The 22,023-nt window shown below is 39.5% G+C and overlaps 1 protein-coding gene and 1 pseudogene across 1 annotated transcript in view; both read left to right on the top strand.

Moving 5' to 3' along the window:
- The first annotated feature begins 1,338 nt into the window (after positions 1-1,338).
- EGLN1 (egl-9 family hypoxia inducible factor 1) overlaps positions 1,339-22,023 on the top strand; it is a 54,992-nt gene continuing 34,307 nt past the window's right edge. The window contains exon 1 of the mRNA XM_037820913.1: positions 1,339-2,763. Coding sequence (XP_037676841.1) covers positions 1,819-2,763 — 945 coding nt within the window. The 5' untranslated portion in view covers positions 1,339-1,818. The remainder of the gene's footprint in view (positions 2,764-22,023) is intronic.
- Positions 16,670-17,921, top strand: LOC119526756 (annotated as a pseudogene).

Genomic DNA, 22,023 nt, shown 5'->3' with positions numbered 1-22,023 from the left:
TTTGTTTTGTATGACTGCGTGGTATGTGAATATATCTCAATAAAATGATGATTAAAAAAAAAAATTCCATACACTTGATGAAAAGATTTTGTTTTTGAATTCAGGCTGGCTTTTTAAAAAAATTTGTCTACAAAGTGCCTTATAATCCATTCCCTATATTCTTCTGCTTTTGACCTACACATTTTAGTTCTTGAGTGGCAAGTCTGGAAGGCTATTATCTGTAAGGCTGCTGATTTTATTTGCAGTCTTTGCAGATGATACAACGCTAGCACAGCATCTTCCACATTAGTAGGTGCTCAATAAAGACTGTGAAAATCTAAATCACACCCCTTTTCATTAAGATAAATGGCAAGCGGAAAGAAACCTCCTTGGCTTATTTCTGGTTATGTTTTTATGTTTGATCAAATATATTTATTGAGGTAGCCTACATTCTATTGAGAGGTTTTTTTTTTAAATTTTAAAAAGTTGTTAATCTAGTAATGCTCATTTAACACGAAAATTCACTTCTCAGGAGCAGATGTGACAGGCTGAATTTAAGTGCCTGAATATGGTAACTGAAATGAGTCTTGATTACTTTAACTTAGTAGCTAAAAAATTATTCTTGGGGGTTTATATTTGGCAGGATTTCACAGAACTTAAAAACAGTAAAATTAAATTAAATTAAATTAAATTTTAGTACCTTCAGTTTAGGGGCTTGGATTAATTTATTTTTGTTTTTAACCATTTCGAGCCTTCTTGAAACAGAGGCTATATGGTGTAATGGAAAAGGCAGCCTCGGAATCTGACGGAGTCTGATTCCTGGATTCAATCCCAGTTCTGCATGACCTTGGGCAAGTTACTTTACTTCTCTGAATTTCCGTTTCCTCATGAAAAATGAGGATTGCAAAAGCCACCTTGCAACCTTGTCTAGAAATGCGCCTAGAACCTACCCAAGAAGTCCGAAACAAATAGCAGCCATTATTATCACTCGGCCTCGCTCCGCAACCATTTCGCTGCCGGCGCTCTTCCCCGGAGCAGGTGTAGGCACCGTCTGGGTGGCAGGGCCGGTGGCCCAGCTTTTCTGGCTCTCGCCGGCCTGCCCCTCCGCGCGTCCCGCGCAAAGCTCGCAGCACCAGGGAGTCTCGGCCACCCGGCCTCGCCCGAGGCGGGGCCGCGGAGGGGGGCGAGGAGGGGCGCGAGTGCCCCGGGTTCTGAGGCCCAGCCCCGTGGCGCTGGCCAGCGAGCGGAGGCGGCGGCTTGCGCCCGCAGCCAGGGCGTGTGCGCGCGCGCGACGCCCTCCTCCACTTCTTCCCCTCCCCTCTTCCCTCCCTCCGCCTCCCTCCGCCCTCTGGCGCGCCCGCCCGCCCGCCGGGTCGCGGCGGGGCCGTGGTGTACGTGCAAAGCGCGCAGAGCGAGTGGCGCCCGCACGCCCTCCGCTCTCCTGAACAGGCTGGGCCGGGTCGGCAGGGACACAGAGGCGGCGGCGACCGTGCAGCGACTAGGGCCTGTCTCGCGCGCCCGGGGTCCACGCTCCGCCGCAGCCAAGATAACCCTCCGCCGCCCAGGCCGCACTCCCTCAGCCCGCAGCAGCGGAGATGAGGTTCTGAGGCGACGGCTGCAGGCTCGGCGCGGCTCGGTGCGGCGTGGCCCGGACCGGGAGAACGAGGAAGCGGCCCGGGCCGAGGTGCAGCGGGGTACACTGGTCTCCCTGAGGCGAGGGGCGAACGGGTGCATGGCGCAGTAACAACCTTAGCCGTTCGCCTCCACTCCCTTGACTCTGGGCGAGGCCGTCTGACCGCCACCCTCTCCTGTTCAGCAGTCGCCGCCGCTGCCGCCGCCATGGCCAATGACAGCGGCGGGCCCGGCGGGCTGAGCCCGAGCGAGAGAGACCGACAGTACTGCGAGCTATGTGGGAAGATGGAGAACCTGCTGCGCTGCAGCCGCTGCCGCAGCTCTTTCTACTGCAGCAAGGAGCACCAACGCCAGGACTGGAAGAAGCACAAGCTCGTCTGCCAGGGCAGCGAGGGCACCGCGGAGCCCCGGGGCGCCCGCGGCCACGGCGCGGGTCACCACCATCACCATCTCAACTCCGCGCAGCCCGCGGCCCCGACGCCGCCCAGGTCCGGCGGGGCCAAGGAGGCCAAGAAGGCACAGCCGCGCAGGGACGCGAAGGCCGGGGAGGCCCCAGGCCGATCCGCGGTTGGGGACGCGCCGGCGGCCAAGGCAAAGGCAAAGCCTGCGGCGGATCCGGCGGCGGCGATGCCGGCGCCCTTGCCTCACATTGCCACTGGCAGCCAGGGCTTGGCGGCGACCGAGGCGGAGCCCGGGAAGGAAGAGCCGCTGGCCCGCTCGCAGTTGTTCCCAGAGAAGTCGAACATGTACCCGCCGAGCAACACCCCTGGCGAGGGACTGAGCCACAGCGGCGGCCTGCGGCCCAACGGGCAGACGAAGCCGCTGCCGGCGCTGAAGCTGGCGCTGGAGTACATTGTGCCGTGCATGAACAAGCACGGCATCTGTGTAGTGGACGACTTCCTGGGCAAGGAGACGGGGCAGCAGATCGGCGAGGAGGTGCGGGCCCTGCACGACACCGGCAAGTTCACCGATGGGCAGCTGGTCAGCCAGAAGAGCGACTCGTCCAAGGACATCCGAGGCGATAAGATCACCTGGATCGAGGGCAAGGAGCCCGGCTGCGAAACCATAGGGCTGCTCATGAGCAGCATGGACGACCTGATCCGCCACTGTAACGGGAAGCTGGGCAACTACAAAATCAATGGCCGGACGAAAGTAAGTGTATGTGTGTGTGGTTTGCGCTGGACATCCCTTCCTCGGCCGGCAGTCCCCCTTCCCGCGACGCGAGCCACTTAGGGGGTGGAACATGGATTGCTCTGGTTTCTCTGAACAAAAGTGATTTCCTTCTTGTGTGGCAGGAACCCATAAAGAAAATGGATCTGGTCCGTAGATAAGTGCTCGTCTAGTTCGTCCCCCGCTCTGTGCCTACTAGTTTTCACTTATGGTGCTTACAAACTTCCCTTTCTGGCTAAACTTAGACACTAACTCTCCCTTTTACTTTGCCCATTTTCTTATCTCCATAGCACTGTGAATCACAATTTAAATCTTAGTGGAGTTTTAGCCACCTACTGCGAGGTATTAGAGTACTACCCAGAGCAAGTGCAGTACTGGGTTTGCGTCTGCCTTGTGTTTGCTTACGCTCTTAAATTCCCTATGGTGTTCGAACCCTTCATCAGATCCTGATGTACAGAGTGGTTAAGACTCGGCCAGCTGACCACAAAAAGGTAAATTTAAAATAAGCATTTAGTCAAAAGAAAATTAGGGAAGAGCTTGGCCGGTCCCCTCCCCCTCTTACAGTTGTTTCCCTTGCCTTGTCCCTTCTGTTTTGAAACCCATTACAAAACGGGGAAAGAAGTATTTCCGTTTCTAGATCTCTCAGAGTAGGTAGGTTACATTTTTAGCATAGGTTTCCTTTATTTGCTTTGTTAATATAGTCCCTGGTTGAAAAACTGGTCTGTAGCTTCCTGGGCAAAGTACACGGAATTGGAGTAGGAGGGGAGCAGGAGGGCTCATTTTAAAGGGTCAATTTGGTGAGATCTTTTTGTTTTCTCCTCACTATTGCTGTTTTTCCCCCAACAGATTCTTCAGTTCATACCTAATCAAGTCCTTCTTTCTCCCTGAGTCTGGTAAACAGTAGACTCTTTACTCCCTAATATTCTCTTGCAGCCCTTTTTTACTTTGCTTCCCAGATCTTAATCTTTTCTTTGTAACCAGCTCCTCCCAACCCCACCCTGCTCCACCCTTCTCCATCATCAATCTCGGTCTGATTTTGTGAGGTCTGAAAGATTGTCTTTCAAGATCATTGCACGTACGTGTTTGTACACACACACAAACTCTTCCCATTAGTTCTTTTGGGTGTATTTTAACAGTCATTATGTCTGACTCTCAGACTGCAGGAAAGACCGAGCAGAGGCAATGAGGAAAGTTCTAAACATGAAAATTTTGTGGGGGGAAAATACAGCTTGAAGTCTTAACTTACATACTGCCACTTCAATGCAGGATGAAGGCACATGTCTTAATATTATGTAGTCTAAAAAACTGAACAGTTGTTTAATATTAAATTGGAAGAATTGGCCTTTACTGAACTTTTTATTTATATAAAAATACCTTTTAATGGGTCAAATCTGAATATAGTCATCAACCCTAGAGCAGGAAAGGAGCTAGCTTGAGGGAAGATTAATACAGGGTTATAAAGATTGACCAAAAGTATATAGTTGGAGCTTAAGCTTAAGGTGAAGCCATGAAGATAATTTCCTAAATCTTCCTTGATGTTCTTAGTTAATTTAGCTATCCAAATTAAGCTGAGCTCTCTTCTCACCTATCTTCTTGTTTCCACCTGCCCTTCTCAGGGAAGTGATAGCAGTCAGCCTTGCTCTTAGAGCTGTTGCTTCTCCTGGGGAGGCTGTCAGAAAATAGCCACCTCCTTCCTCAGGAGTCCTAGTGGCTCAAGAGCACAGCAGTTGAGATTTTAAGTCACCCAACTACACATATCATTGGTAAGGGACTGATTTAAAGGAAGGATGAATTTTAAAATCTTTAGATGTGCTCTTAGGCTTACCTTAATTTTAGGGGCACAGTATCAAGCTCTAATTCATTTCATTGTATATCTTGGCTGGAAGAGTTTTTGGTAATCATGCTTGGTCCTGTAATTTAAGCATTCCTGAAGAGACTCAGGGTGCTTGTTTTCGGGAAGTGGGAAGGCAAAATACCAGCCCACCTTACACTGAATAACCACAGTGTGCCAGGCACCAGATTAGGCTCAATACAGACATGATGACAGTAATCTGACTCTTCCAGTGAAGTAGGTAGTATATTCCTAATTCACATTTGAGGAAATTTCAATTTAGATTTGACTAAGGCCCACCACTTATAATAACCTAGCTGGGATTCAAACAGGCCATTCAGATATCAAGCCCTATGCTTTTTCTACTATGCTAGATATAGGTAGTATAAATGAGAAGATGTAAATTATTTAGCATACTATGTTGTCTGTTGATAGTGGGTTAATAGCATTATTTTTTATGCGAATAATTACATTCTATGGTCAGGCTGTATAAACTTTTTTATGAGGCAGCTATGCAATGTTTATTTCAGATAGTGGCTTAAAAAACTACTTTGTATTTGTATTCCACCTGAATCATGTCCATTTAAGTATAACTCTTAAGAGATGGCAGAATATGGGTATTATGTGTGATTGCAGAGAGGGTCTTTAATTAAGAATTTTATTCAGAGCATAGTGATTTAAAAAGTTACTTGCCTCAAATGTGTAGCATTTTTCTCACTTAGACTTTCACAGCCAACTCTGGGACTAAATAGGTAGGTAGTTTCTGTATTATGCCTGTTTATTTATAGGTTAGGAGAGTGAGGCTGAGGAAAGTTAGTTCACTTGTTGGAAATAATGCAGGATAACCAGGATTTAAATTCACATTTTCTGACCAAGAATCTAATGTTCTTTTTCATCTACATTATATATATTTTATGGTCTTTGTGTATGTCAGGGCCTGATAATCAGGTAATGTATAATTAATTGGATTTTAAAATTCATTCAGTATAGGCATTGGTTTCCCCCAAGTTTCTCCTTCAGACTTGCTTATCCAGCCACTGTTTCTCCAGGTACTTTAAAGGAGGAACTGCTAGAGGAGAATGAAACAATACAGGAGAAAAGGGGGAACACGATTGCAGCCACTGATGTAATTTAGCTTTGGTTTCCAACTTCTCTTGTTTTTGGGGGGGAATTTTATTCCCCCTCTTTTGCCCTCAAACTGCCCCTGGAGCCTTTATCCTTTCTCACACCCTTTTTTTCCATCAAGAAGATTTGCAATGATGTAAGTAAAAAGGAATGATGGTCTGCTGTTTTGAAAGACTAATGATGTGCAGACTGTAAGAAATCATAGTTGCATTGACTTGGGAGGTAGAGGAAGAAATGCAGAGGTATGAAGATTATGGAAAAATGTTTACATTTTCTATTCAAATTTCTTAGCCACTCTGAAGCAAAAAAAAATGTCCTTTAAAATAAAAGTACTAGAATCATATGTATATCGTTTTTGGAATTTAATCCAAAATTTAATCTGTTCAGTTAAAAGGAACATAAAGTAAAGGAGTAATAAAACAGGTTGAGATCAAGAAGCAGCAGATTATATTTTAAGATTTGTCACTAGTACTGCAGTTACTTAGCTCTGGCTCATTATGCTTTTGGAGCAGACTGGTATGAGGAAAATCCTGTTGTTTTATTATCATTATCATAGAAATATGAAGACAGTCTTCTTAGATGTTAAAAACAAAACCAAACAAAAAATCCCTTCTCTTACTACCTCTGCCATTTTTTCCTATGCTCTTGGCATCCAAGATATACAAATTGAAGCAGCTTGTTTAGTGGTTTAATATTACATCAGAATTCAAGATCAAAGTCAGTTATTCTGTCTACAAAAGGACTGGAACTATTGCAACTGCAGTAGCTCTCAACTGTAAAGGAGATACATGTAGGTTGAAAGGGTCTTAATAGATTGCAAAGGAACCAAGTTCAACTTTGTAGGAAAACATTTTGTATAGTGAGTTAGTAAACTAACTCCTTTAATTTTAAAGGAATTTTATTTTAAATGAAAAGATTCTGTGTATATTTTAGATTTATAACTCTTCACTTATTTACTGCCTAACAAGCCACAAAAATACCTTGTAGAAATTTAATCGCACAGGAGGAGGGCATCTTCAAGTAGAAGGATAACACACCCTGTGATGCTATTAGATCTGAGTTAGATCCTGCATCTGCCACTGTTTCTGTGTCCTTGGGCTGGTAGCTTAATCTTTTTGAGCCTCAGTTGCTCCATTTGTAAAATAGTGTTAAATGATACCTGTCTGCCCTGCCTCTCAGGCTTGTTTTAAGGAGTACGTATAATCGTGCATGTGAAAGCATTTTTTAAATTGTAAAGCACTTTGTAAAAATGTTGTTACTGTTAAGCTTTTCATTTTTTAGCTTTCTGTTTTTCTGATTCTTTCTTTAAGTGGACTGCTTTCCCCCTCTTTTTCCCCCTTTTACAAGCTAGGAAAAAAAAGACTTAGAACAATTATCTCTTTTTTTGTTCTAACCAACATTGTCTGTGACTGCAAGATTGCATTCATGTAATTTATTGAGCCATGTCAGTAACTTGTCTTTAACTCTTATTCCAGCTAAACCTCATGTTTTAAAAAACAAAACAAACAAAAAAATCTGATAGTTAACAAAAATCTTCTCTGACCAGTTTATTTCACGTGTGTTTCCTAGTCCAAACTCTTGAACTTTTCTGCAGCTTTCATTGGAATGTTTTGTACTTCATTATCACATTTTTTCAGAACCAAATCACAATCAGTTTTATTTTTGAAGAGCATGGATGATATCTATAGTCCGTTTGCTCATTGAAATCACAATAAAATTTCCATGAGTTTTGCTCTCATTCTCCTTATGCAATATCCCAGATCCAGTTTCTTTACCGAAACATCGTATATGTTTTCTTGGTTCCTCCTTGTTTTATTATCTGATTCTGATTTTGGTAATCTTTTAATTCATTTATTCATTCCTCAAATATTAAATGAGTACTTTCCGTGTTTCAGATACTGTGTACAGGTACCTAAACAACAAAAACAAAAAGCCTTTGTTCTCATAAAGCTTAAATTCTGCTTTGGAGTAGGTGAGGGGTGGAGAGAGACAATAAAATATCAGAAAATACATGTTAGGTGGTAAATATTAGGACAAAAAATTAAGCAAGGTAAGGTGGCAGAGTGACCAGAGAATGTTCTTTTGGGTAGGATTGATAAGATAGTGATATTTAGAGGCTTAAGTGAGAGGGTGAGTTATGGACTTGTGGAAGAAGTTGTATTCTAAGTGGAGATATAAAATAATAAATCCAAGTCCCTGATGTGAGTGTGTGTTCAAAAAATAGTGAGATGGCCATTGTCATTAATGGTGAAGTGAGTAAGGAGCATGATAGGAGATGTAATCAGTAAAGTAGTGGGATAGTAAATGAAATCAGATCATGTAAGGTTTTGGAAGCCATGGCAAGGACTCAGGGTTTTATCCTGGGTAATAGAGAAAACTATTGAAGAGTTTGTTTTAAAAGACCTCTGTAGCTGCTTTGTAGGAATAAACTATAAGGGAGCAAGGATGGAAGTAGGAAAACTTCTTGGCAATAGTGTAGGCATTAGATGATGGGGGCTTAAGTTAGAGTAGTAGCTGTGAAGGTGGTGAGAATTAGTTGAATCGTAGCTGTATTTTTTTAGAGTCAAGTCAGTGAGATTTGCTGATGGATTAGTCGCGCGATATAAGAGAAAGGGAGGAATCAAGAGTGACTCCAAGGTTTTGGGCTTGAGCAATTGGAAGGATATAATTATTATTTTATCTTGCCCTAACTCTTATGCTATTTGTCTTTTAGCCCACTTTTTCAGAGTTTTCATTTATAGTAGATTGCCAATGCTTATTTCCTAGCCAAAGCCACAGGAAAAAAAATTCTATGCTCTGCATTTCCACATTCCTTCAGATTGGGTGTTCTTGCTGCCACAGCTATTGACCTTTCAGCCCCTTCCTTTTTTCTCCAAAGGCTTTATGGCTTCTTTGCACAATATGCTCTCATCAGCTCTACCATTTGGTCTGCTTACAGGAATTACTGCAGGAAATCTTGAAGCACTGGCGTTGTCAACAAGTATGTCTGTGCCTTCTTGTGTGAACTACTATTCTCTTAAGAGTGTTTATAAATTTAAATCCATGTAAAAAGAAAATGCAGATTGTGAAATTTAGGGAAACATTGGAGAAAAGTGAATGGCTCAGTGTGAAGCAAGCATAGATTTATATCCAATGTCAAAATAAAGTCAGAAATAAAACATCTTCATTTAAACATGCAGTTGAAAATAAAACTAATACAGAAAATTGGGAGGACCACAAAATATCATAAATAGTTCCATTAACTTACGGATACAAATGACTATGTGATAGCTTTCTGAAGTAGTACGTAAAGGAGGGGAATGTTCAAGAATCATATTTGATGTCTGAGAAGATTTCACAGAAAAGATACTTTCATTCCCTTGATGCGGAGCCTGAAACTGGAATTATAAGTATCAAATAAGAACTGATAATAATAAAATTAGAATATAGTATTCAGGACTTTTAGCATAGAAGTCATGCTTTTGACTACAAGGTGAGGGAGGGGCACAGAAGTATGGGTAAACACTTAAGTTATTATGTGAAATGATTTTTAAAAATTAAAGCCTGAAATATCAAACACAAGCAATGGAATCCAGGAATCTGTAATCTTAATTCAAACAACCTCAGTTTAAGACTGATTATTGTATCATAAAACCTAGATAGGAAACATTGATCTAACCAGTAAATTGAAGGAGTGGGGAATTAAAATATTGAATCTTTTCTCATTAATATTGATGCTTCAACTATCATCTATAAATGGTGGCAAGAAGCTTTGATTATATAGTTTTGTCATATAATTATCCTCATTTTTTACCTTCTTTTATTTCTTTTGTGGACTTCTCTTAGCACTACTCCTTTGAAATAGATGTCTTGAAAATTACTTTTTAATTACAAACTTTAGGGATATTTTTTCCTTAGACTAGGTCTTTTTTGCTGCCTCAGCACCACTATTGACCACCCCACCTCTAAAATCTTTGGCTCCTCGTTTACTACCTTATGTTATAGGCTTTCAATTATTTTTCCTCATTATATTTTTCAGAGTTTTCCTTCTTTTCTCAGCTTCTGACTATTTATTTCTTAAAGCTCAGTTTTTTAGCTTTCTGCTTATCACTGTCAGAAGATACATCCACAAAGGGAGAACTTGAAAAATCTATATTTCTAGATTTTTCTCAGCTTGTAATAGTTATTGCTGTGTAACAAAGTATCACAAAATGTAGTGGCTTAAAACAAAACATATTTATTATCTCACTGTTCTGTGGACCAGGAATCTGGGCACAGTTTAGCTGGGTCCTCTGCCTCACAGTCTCTTGTGAAGGGGTTGTCAGGGTCTGTGGTCTCATCTGAGGGCTCGATTGGGGAAGGATCTGCTTCCAAGTGTACTCAGGGGTTATGGGCAGCATTCAGTTCCTTGTGGGTTGTTGGACAGGATTGAGGATCTTAGTTACTTACCATGTGAGCCTTTCTGTGGCAGCTTGCTTCATCAAAGTGTGCAAGCCAAGAAGGCAATAGGGAGTTTGCTAGCAAGACAGAATTCCCAATCTTTTGTAACTTAATCACAGAAGTGACATCCTATCACCTCTGCTGTATTCTTGGCTTAGAAAAAGTCACTAGGCTCAGCCCATACTCGAGGGGAGGGGATTACATACACAAGGGCATGAATAGCAGGAGACAGGATCATTGGGGAGCGTCTTAGAAGTCTGCCAGCCACACAGTTCAAATGCTACATTTTCATTCCTTACTCAATTCTTCCAAGTCCTTGTCTTGCTTTATATTCAACCTGTCCACAGCAATGCTACATAATAGAACTTTTTGTGATAATGGAAATTTTGTTTCCTCACAATCTAATACTCCTATTAGTCTCATGGCTATTGAGTCTTTGAAATCTGGCCAGTGTGACTTGAGGAACTGAATATATCTTATTTAATTTTAATTAATTGAAGTGAAACTGAAATAGCCACACTTGAAGAGGGAGGGTAGGAGTTGCACACACATGCTTGGACAGCACACGTCTAGAATAGTGAATCCATAAAGACTCCCTGTTTCTCACTTTTTTCCCATAAAAGGCTTGCTTCCTTTACCATCACTTTCTGCAGTCATTCATTCTCTCAAACACTTGCACTTGGAACCTGGTAGTTGACTCTATTATTTTTATTGTCTCAGTTCTTAAATTGGTTCTTCCTTTGCAGTGTCTGCCCCTTAAAAGTTACTATTCCTTATGGTCTGTGGTTTCTCTTCTCTTTCTAGTTTCATCTATGTTTTTTTACCCCTGGGTAACCTCATGTACTTGTGGAAGCACAGGTTCTTAAATTAGTTTGCCTGTGTTCAAGCCCTTGTTCTATTACTAAATTGTTCTATAATTCTGAACACATTTTCTAACAATTAAAGTATCAGCCTCCTCATCAGTAATAGTCCCTATCTCAATAAGGTTTGTTTGAAGATTAGTGGGATACTACAAGAGCAGGGCTCAGCAGATAATTAGTGTTTAGTCAATATTAGCCGTAGCTATACTCCTAGTAGTAGTCATAGTAAGTGCAGCCATGACCTTGGCTCTTAGGATTTGTTGATGCCTCCTTGATCTGTCTCTCTTACCTTGGCATCTGTAGAGGACTTATGGACCCCTCCACCTGGATGTCCTGGAAGTTCTGCAAACTCAAGACTGTTAAGGCTGAAGTTTCCCCTTGGTGGGGGTTCTGAGAGTTGGGACGGTTGTCTGGTGAGGAGGTGAGGGAACAGGTTTTAAATTGATCCTTCACCTGTCTGTGAACTTTATTTATTCAACAGCTATTTACAGTGTGCCAGGGTCTGTGCGTATTGAGGATACCACAGCGCCCAAGTCAGACGAGTTAATTCTCTCTGCCCTTCTGGAGTCTTACTGTCTGAGGGGAAAACCAATGAGCCTGTAATTACAAGTGTGATGAATGTTTATAAGATATTCAGGATGCTATTTGAGAAATTAGAGGAGACCTAACTCAGTCTGCAGGTCAGGAAAGATTTCCTTGAAGCAGCAGTTATTTAGGCTGAGACTCCTGAAGGATGAATTGGAGTAAGTCCATTGAAAGTCTCCAAATCTGAAAAGAGCATGGTATTTTAGAGGAACAAATACTTCAAGAGGTTTTGTAAATTTTACTCATTTAAAAAGTATTTCATACCTGTTTCTTGTTCCTCCTACCCATTTATACTCTTCTCTCGAAGCCCGTGTTCATCTCTGACCTGGATTATTACAAAAGCCCCATTTTTTTTTTCTTTTTGTATCATTCCTTTTCAGTCCATTTTACTCATTGTCCCTGGTGTTAACTTTCGAACATACAAATCTGATCATGTCATTCTCCTGATTAGAAATGTTTGTTACCTGCAAAGCCATGGTATGAAATACAAGCTTTTTTTAAAGAACACTTCACCTCCTGTCATGTACTTTTACTTCAGCCTGATGAGCCCACTTGCAGGTTCTTGAAACCTGCATTAATTGTCTCTCTCTCTGCATTTCCCTGGTTCTTTCTGTGTGGGAAGGTGGTAGGAAGGTTTCTCTGACTTTCTTCTTGCCCCAGTCCCTCTAAGCAGAATTACAACTCTAACCTTACTCTGTTGCTATGGCACTTCTTGTCATTGATAGAACACCTTTCACAATGGTGGTTTTTCTCCTTCATTTCTGCTGCTAATTGTGAGCCACTTTAGGGTTGGAAATCTGTCTTACTCATGTTGGTGTACTCAGTTTCTTGTATAGGGCACTCAGTAAGTATTATATTTGATTTTCTACCACACCACCCTAATTGAAATTTTAATCAACTTTAAATCTGGACTGTTACATAATATTTTTTTTAATTCATTCTTTATGTACCACCCATATGCATCTTAATATAAATTTACCAACATTTAAAGATTTTGTTCAGAACTTCACAGATTTATTTAAAGGATGCAATATGATTCTTATGCATTTAATGCTTGCCAACTGGATAGGCCTACACCACATATCCATTCTTATTTGCTACCACTCTTTGAAATTCAACTACTATTTCAGCCAGACTATTTTCCTCCTTACTGCTCCTCTCTCCCTACTCTCCTCTGAACACATCTGTGAATTCTTGGCCTAGTTTACCTCTCCTACACACCTGCCCCAGCAATTCAAATCTTACACATCCTTGAGGATCTAACTTAAATCCTATTTCCACATACTCCCCAAATTCTGAACCTCCATTGATCTCTTTTCTCAAAGACTTTATACCTTTTATTCCTGAGGTGTCTTCCCAAGGAAGTTATAAGGGCGGGAGTAATGCTTTGCCATTCTGTCTTGTGCAAAGACTCTTTGGTGGTTGTTATGTATTATTCATATATAACATTTGTTGAATTGCCCTCAGCTGATCTGCCCTGTACTTCACCTCTGCTTGACCACCTTCCATCCGGCAATTTCTAAAGCTACAGTAAAACTTTTTCAAAAGTCTGTGAGGATTTTTGTCCTATTGTGGGCAACCCTTCTTTCTATGCTTCCTAGGCTGTTCCTAGTCCATATTTTCCAGATAAAAATAACCCCAGGCCAACATGGCCTAAGCTATTTTTAACTCCAAGTACTGGGAGAAAGGTCTTCTCTGAAGGTGGAATGAAGTTTTATGCTATTACCTAGTTCAAAAGTCAGTTGATCAGCTTATGAATTGTGGTAGAACCTGCACATTCATGAATCTCAAGGGGAGGCACCTCACCCCCACCAATGATTTGAGAATCCACACAAAGCACCATAGTAGACATGATATTGAAAGTGACCTCTTACAGACTTCTACATGACCTAGAAGAGAAAAGCTGTGCCTGGCAAGCACACACAAACCTGAACTGGGGTACAAAGTAAAATTTTCAAGATCAAAATTTAAAATTTAAAATTATAGTTTAGATTTTGTTCTAGAAATGTAATTTATTTGAAATTTCAAATAACAAAAAGGGTTCAAGAGGTTTAGCAAAAGAGTATGGATTTAAAAAGATGAGAAATACTTCTTTTTATGATCAGAAGAATCTTTTGGCTTTAACCACATTTCTGGATTCAGGCATTTAATCATCTTGGGGGATGTGGGAGAACCAGTTGATTTAACTAAATTAAAAGAGGGACTTTAGTAGTGCAGATGATAGAAAACTGACCAGTGTGAAGGTAATCTGAATTTGGCCTTGGAATGCATTCAGATATTTTAATCCTTAAAAAAAAAAAAAATTCACTCTCTCAGTTTTGATATTTATAATGTTTTCATTCCCTGAGTACAGAGCTTTTTAGTTGGTAGGGAAAGTGACTTGAGATTTAAAATTTACCACAGATGATTCATGTGTAAGAATTGTTGGGGTTTTGGGTAGTTATAACTCATAGTATTTTGGAATTAAATTTCTTGAATATAGGGAGTCATTTTGCTAAAATTAGCCATTTTTGGCTAAAAATTATATGTGGTAATAAAATAGTAACCCCCTGCCTCTCACAGCTTCTAAGTTTGTTTTCAAGGCAATATGAGCTAGTGGTTCTGAAGGGTTTTTTTTTGTTTGTTTTGTTTTGTTTTGTTTTTTGGCTTAGAATAAAGCCAATCCATAGACCCTAGCTTAAAAAAAAACCATTTTTAGAGTTCTTCTAAGAAACAAAAACAAAAAACATTTTTAATCATTTCTTATCAGCTTATTGTAGAGTGAGATTCATGCATATATTCTGTTGCTATTCTTGCCTCATGTCTGTAGAATGCTTTTAGTTTTTTTTTTCCTCCATAGTGGTAGTCAATTTAAGTTATAAAGACTCAGTCAAAAGGATATAAATTTTAACTTATAGCTAGTGATATATATGTACAGACCTCTCAAAGATGTTTGCCGTGTATATCTAGTTACTGAACAAAACAAAATTAAGTCATATGTACCAGGATGGAAACCATGACCTTAGTGATAACGTCTTTCTTCTAGGTATACCTCTTTAAACACATTTGCTAGGATAAACTTTGCTTTAGAATTCTAGATATGCAGTTTTACCATAAAAGATTGAGAGCCTTTATCACTAAAATTAAATTGACTCTTTCTGTTTTTCCTCTTGTTCTCTACACTGTCCAGGCCCCTGATCCCATTGCATTTGTGTGTGTGTATTTTTTTTTTTCTTCTTGTAACTGGCATTTCAGTAAGATTAACCTGAATTTTGAAAATAAAAGCCTTAGTAATGATATTGTGCACCAGGGTGGTGGGGAGGGTTACCTTTATTAACAGAAATGAAACTAGAATTCATATTGGTTTGGTTGATTTTGTTTATATTAAAAATAGTTCCTATAATTGTTAAGTTGGAAGCATCTCTTAGTAGTTTTGGTAGAAAGTGTCATTGATATAAATAAGAACAATTTGTTCAGATTGCCAGTTTTCAGGAAACGATTGTGCTTTGGCTTTACATAACTCTTGGGGTTTTCTTTAGTGTGTACCTTCTCTAAAAATTCTTACAAGTGTTTCTATACCTTGGAATTGTCTGTGGAAATGGAGAACAGTGGTGGGTGATTATTGACAGAAGCCGGGCATGAGAACAGGGCCTGCTGGTACTGGTTTGGGTTCCTGTCATCTGGCTCTCTTAGCACTGAGCAAATCACTCAGGACCCGCTCCAGTCTCTCCATCTATGAAATGGATATATTGTGCTGATGTAATTAACAGAAGAAATGTTGAATAAATGATTATTGTAAGAAATCTAGGGGAAAAGTGAGTATGTTTTTAGCTCTCAGCAGATGCCTTTTCAGATAAATTAGGACTCAAGCCACTAAAAACTAAACATTTCCCTCCTGTTCATGATGTTGGTGAATACTGGCATCAGAAGTTTAAATTCAGTTTTAGATTCATATTTCTTGGCTTTTTTCTACTGGGGTATTAGAACCTTATTTTTAATTAAAACCAATCTATTATTGTTTAGGCAGTTGGCACATTAGCTTTGGCACTGCGAGAAAGGAAACTGGTCAGTTGATAAGGGCATCTTGCATTGAGTTTCAGATAGTTCTGTTACATTATGGGTAATGAAATAACTCAAACTGAGCAACACCTTGATCAAAGGACCTTTCTTTTTGTGCCTGCCTCCTTAGCAAAATGAAGTCATATGGCAATAAATATTTGATTTATAATCATTAATTTAAATACTCTGCATTTAAAAATTAAAACCCTTAGATGTTAATTAATTTTAAAAGCTAGCCATGCATACAAATAAGCTAGTACCTGTGACATGATTGGGATCAAATCTCACACAAAGGAGTTTATACTTATAATTCTTATTGATGTAAGCATAGATTATATTGTTTTATAATTTGTTATTATTTAGTATATCTTTTACTTTACCATTAGTCTAGAACCCAATAGGTGACTTTTAAAACAAAATTCCAAGTTACTTTTTTTCCTAAAAAAAGAAGGGGGACTTGGGGACTTTCTCTGTTTTTCAGTAATTCTTTATGGTTTCTGTTCTGGTTTGCTAAAGCTGCTGGAATGCAAATTACCAGAAATGGTTTGGCTGTTTTCAATGGAGATTCAGTAGGTTGCAAATTTACAGTCCTACGGCCATGAAAGCGTCGGAGTCAAGAAGTAGATACCGTCTGTGAAGAAAGGCTGATGGCCTCCGGAGTTCCTCTCTCACATGGGAAGGCACATGGCAACATCTGCTGTTCAGTGTCTCTCTCTCAGCTCCTGTGCGTCCTTGCTTGTTTCTCCCTGGACCTTTCTCTCTAAGCGTCTGGGAGTCTTTTATTAGCTTCTACGGGGCAAACTCGAGATTTCATCTCTTAGCTTTTCTCCCGGTTCTGGTTTCATTTCTCTAAGATGTCTCTGGGTGTTTTCTTTCTTAAGCGTCTCTGAGCACTCTTCAAAATGTCTGCCTTTTATCATTTCATAGAACACACCAGTAAAAGACGATTAAGACCCACCTTGAGGGGAGGCCCCGCAGGCGCGCCATTGCAACGGTGGCCGGGATAGCCGGGACCTGGCGCTAAATTCAAAACCCGGGCGGGGCCCGGCTGCGCGCAGCCGTCGGGCTGGCCCCAAAAGCAGAACGCCGCGGGCGCAGTGGGCCCCACGCGCCGTCCCCGTCGGCGCCAGGAGTAGGCCCTTCTCACGTCATTGGCGGCTCCCAGCCGGGGCCCCAGGGCCTCAGGGCCCCGGGAGCAACGCGTGGCATAGCGGCCAGCAGGGGGCGCGGGGGCGCGGGGCGCGTCCGCCAGCCAGTACGCCAGTATGTGTTCCCGTTCGCAGAACGTTTGAAAGATGCTCCTAAGAAGATCAAAAGCGGGCTAATGTTTGTAAAATTGGCTAACCCATGTTCACGGGAAAGAGCCATGTACTTGTTCAAAATGTGTCTGCGGCAGCTTTTTGAAATAAAAGTTTTCAAGGAAAAATGCCACTCTTGGTTTATAAATCAGTCAGTTCAATCAGAAGGGCAACTCCACTTTGCCACACCAATGGATCTTTTATTAACCTGGTTCTCCACTATCTCAGAAAGGCTGATAATGAGGGAAAGTTTCGAGTGGTAGTGGGTGACGTATTCCCGAATTGCGTCTTGTTGCTGCAATTTCCTGAGCTAGAGAAGTTACTTCGCCATGTGACCAAGGAAAAAGAAATGGATGTTAAGAAATATTACAAATACAGCAAACAGAAGACGTTAAAGTGGCTGGAAAAAAGGTTAATCAGACTACAGCAGCATTAAAAGCCAGTAACATCAGTGTTTGGAGGCCGGGTACAGTCAGCTGCCTTTTTACCTGGTGACCACGTGTCCAGCGATAGGGAAGAAGATTATATTCGTTATGCCCAGGGTCTGATATCTGAATACATTTCTGAAGAATTAAGTGATGCCTTATCTAAATACTTAAAGCTTCCAGAACTTTTGCCTTCATTGCCAAACCCTCTATGAAAGAAAGTAAAGTTAACAGATAAGCCTGTAGAAGCAAAAGAAGATTAAATTTAACACTAACGATTTGAATACTGAAAAGAAAAGTAGCAAAATGATTGTAGCTTAGAAGGTTTTGGCTAAAGTTGACAAGCATGGAATGAAAAGTATCGAAACCTTTTTTGGTCCAAAACTTAAAAAAAAAACTTTGAAAATGAAATCTAGAAAAAATTTGTTTTTTACATACTTCGTTTTCGTCTTTCTTCTCTGCCACTGTACTTCCTGATCCTTAATTGGGGAGAAAAAAATGACCAACAAAGATACATAAGGACATTTTTAAATTCACGTCAACTTTCTTTTTTTTTAATTTTTGTGTCCCGAACAAAATAGGGAAAAGTGATTGTATAAATTCATAGCTGCTGGCCTTTGGAGACACATTTGACATAATGGAAAGTAGTCAAGTGAGTTGAGTTAACATATAGCAGCATAATTTCCTCAAACTGACATGGGACAATATTTGAATGTATTCCTGTTATTTTATGCAACTTTGTCACATAGTAGCTGTAGCAATATTGTTTTCAGTATACTGACAGAAACCGTATAACAAAGCGCTGAGGTAGTCTGTGACCTTTCAAAAGGCTTTGGTTTTTGGTAAAGCTTTTGTTTGATGTTATTTTTCTGTTTTTATGAGTGTATGTTCATTGTAGAAAATTCAACAAGTAGAAAACAAAAATTGTATCTCTCAACTTTTTATTACTCAGAGATAAAATGGTGCATTTTCTTGGAATACTAATTTTTAAAAAGTAATAGTATTAGTAATTTTACGATTTTATTTGTATTTATATTTTTTAGACATTATTTTATGAGCATTTCCCCAGGCTACTAAATATTCTTCCTAAAATGCTGTTTTAATGACAGTATAATTTTCCGTTATTTGGATATTTGATAACCTTGATAACCATGACACAATTTTGAACATTTGGATTATTTCCACATGTTCATGATTATAAATAATGTTGTGAAGAATCAGATTATATGTAAATGTTTACCCACATCTTTTATTGTTTCCTTAGACTTTTTTTTTAGATGTGGGCTTACCTGGGTAAGAAATATGAAGTTTTTCCAATTTTTGGTAATATATGACACAGAAAGCCTTTAGAATATTGCATTCTAACAAATTGTGTGTGTTCTTATCTTATTCAGTGTCACTGTTAGCTTTGTTATATTTGTCAAATAAACAAAAAATGCAAAACAAAATACCCACCTTGAATGGGCGGGGCCATATCTCCATGGATATAATCTAACCAAAAGGTCCTGCCCACAATTGGGTGGGTCACATCTTCACGGAAACAACCTAATCAAAAGATCCTTTCCACAATAGGTCTGCACCCACAAGATTGGAGTAAAATAACATGGCTTTCTGGGGAACATAATAGATTCAAACCAGCCAGTTTCTTTACCTTTAATATCTTCTTGTGGCTTTTATAAATTTGTAGAATTACTTTAGTGTCTGCACTTCTGAATTTGACTCTTGTCAGCTGTGTTCAGAGTGAAAAATGCATTTTGTAAAGCCCGTATTGCCCTTGATTTAAGAAATTGCTTGTAGGTTCCACATTTTTTCCCTAAACTGGTCCTTAATATTTTTAACAGTTGAACCATAAAACCCTTAAGATGTGAACAATGCAACTTATATATTGTAGGAAGTTGCTTTTTTAGTATTGACACTGAATAAAATTATTTTGGTCATTTACGACGAAAATAAAGCTTATCATTTGAAAATAAGGAATTGAGTGGAAAACTGTGCCCATACCTGTGTTTATCTTACAGAGATATATGCTACAGATTTAAAAAAATTGCTTGAATTATATGACACTTTGAATGATAATTTAATACAACTTATATAGTTGGTAATTTTAACAATTTGCTGTCTTTTTTAGTTGCATGTATATTTTGACTGTAAAAATCTTGTGTATCAAGGAAAAGAGGTTGCTGCCTTTTTGTTTTCTGATTATAACAATAATACAGTGCTCCAAAATACGTGGAGCAAAAACTGGAAATTAAACAATTCATTTTTAAATGACCTATGGGTCGGCATCATGGGATTGAGAACATCTTCTTGAACAAAAGGGGAAGCTAAATGAAACAAAATAAGGTTTCAGTGACTGAGAGATTTCAAATGGAGCCGAGAGGTCACTCTGGAGGCCATTCTTAGGCATTATATAGATATCCCTTTTTAGGTTTTAGTGTATTGGAATCGCTAGAAGAAAATACCTGAAACTATCGAATTGCAACCTAGTAACTGATTCTTGAAGATGATTGTGTGACTGTGTAGCTTACATGGGGGTGACAGTGTGATTGTGAAGACCATGTGGCTCGTACTCCATTTATTCAGTGTATGGATGGATGAGTAGAAAAATAGGGACAAAAACTAAATGAAACATAGGGTGGGATGACGGGGGGTGATTTGGGTGTTCTTTCCTACTTTCATTTTTTATTTTTTTTTTTCTTACTGGTGTAAGGAAAATGTTCAAAAATTGATTGGGGTGAAGAATGCCCAACTATAGGATGGTACTGTGAATAGTTGGTTGATTGTATGGTATGTGAATGTATCTCAATAAAACGGAATTTAAAAAAATAACCTATGGGTCAAAGAAGAAAGATACAGGTATATAAATACATGGAACAGAAATGAAAGTCCAGAAATAGACCCACACTCACAAGATCAGTTGATTAAAAAAACAAACAAACAAACAAAAAACAAAGGTGCCAAGGTATTCAGGGGGAAAGGAAAGTCTTGTTCAATAAATGGTACTGGACTACATGGGGAAAATAAAACCTTGATCCTTACCTCATACCATATACAAAATTAATTCAAAATGGATCATAGACCTAAATGTAGGCACTAAAACCCATCAAACTTTTAGAAGAAAACATAGGAAAAAATATTTGTGACCTTGGTATAGGCAGAGACTTCTTAGGACACAAAAAGTATGACCCATAAAAGAAAAAAATTGATAATTGGACTTTGGCAAAATTAAAACCTTTTGCTAATCAAAAGGCAATTAAGAAAATGAAAAGACAGCATGGATTGGAAGAACATATTCAAAACACATGTCTGACAAAAGACTTTGTGCACAGAATATATAAAGAATTCTCAAAACTCAATAATAAGAGAAGGAACAAAAACAAACAAACAAAAACACAAATGGGCAAAGGTTTGAACAGCTATGTCAAAAAAAGAAGATACACAAATGGCCAAAAGGTGCCTGTAAAGATTCTCGATATCGTTGGTTATTGGGGAAATGCAAATTAAAACCACAGTGGTGTAACACTACACATACACTAGAATGACTAAAATTATAAATATTGACAATACTGAGTTTTGGCAAGGATGTGGAGCAACTGGAATCCTCATTCTTTGCTTCTGGGAATGCAAAATTGTACAGCCACTTTGGAAAACAGGCTGGTTCTTTATCAAAAAGTTAAATATAGACATCATATGACCCAGCAATTCCAGTACTAACTATCTGTCCAAGAGAAATGAAAACATGTGCACATACAGACTTGTGTATGAATATTCTTAGCATCATTATTCATAATAGCCGAAAATAGGAAACAACCCAAATGTCCATTATCTGGTGAATAGATAAAATGTGGTACATTTATACAATGGGATACTATTCAGAAAAACTCCATGCCAAGAACTTCAACACCTCTCCCCAACCCCAGATACCTAGATCCATCAATTTACACATTTCGCCACATTTACCATATTGTTCCATCTCTCAATCCATTTTCTGAACATTTGCTTGTAGGTTGTATACATCATGCCCCCTGAATACTTAATATTGCTGTGTATATTTCTTAAGAACAAGGATATTTTCTTATGTAACCAGCTTAAGGTACAGTTATCAAGTTTGAGAAAATTAACATTGATATAAAGTTGGCAGTCTATATTCCAGTTCTTTTCTTATGTCCCAATGAAGCACCTGTAAGCCTTTTCTCCTCCTGTGCTAGATCCTATCCAGGATCATTTATTACCTTTCATTTTGTTGCTCTTTTTTTTTATTTTGTAAATTGTGGAAATATGTATACAAAATAAACTTTACTATCCCATCCTCTCCCAAGCATACCATTCAGTGGAATTAATCACATTCACAGTATTGCAGTACCCTCACTACATTCCAGTATTAAAACTTTCCCATTTCCCCAAACAGAAGCCCTAGCCCCATTATGCATTAATTTCTCTTTGCCCCCCCCCCCTCTCTCTCTCTCTTTCTCTTTCTCTCTCTCTCTCTCTCTGATTTCTGTCTCTGTGAGCTTGCATATTCTCCAGTATTTTCTTTGTAGTTACTGTGGTGCTTAAATTTAACAATTCTGTTTGCTTTAATACCAACTTAAATTCAATAGTATTCAAAAATTCTGCCCCCCTGCCTTTGTGCACTTTACATATTTATACATTATGAGTCC

The sequence above is a fragment of the Choloepus didactylus genome, chromosome 2, assembly GCF_015220235.1.
Source record: "Choloepus didactylus isolate mChoDid1 chromosome 2, mChoDid1.pri, whole genome shotgun sequence".
Classification (NCBI taxonomy): Eukaryota; Metazoa; Chordata; class Mammalia; order Pilosa; family Megalonychidae; genus Choloepus; species Choloepus didactylus.
This window is presented reverse-complemented; position numbering and strand designations above follow the sequence as displayed.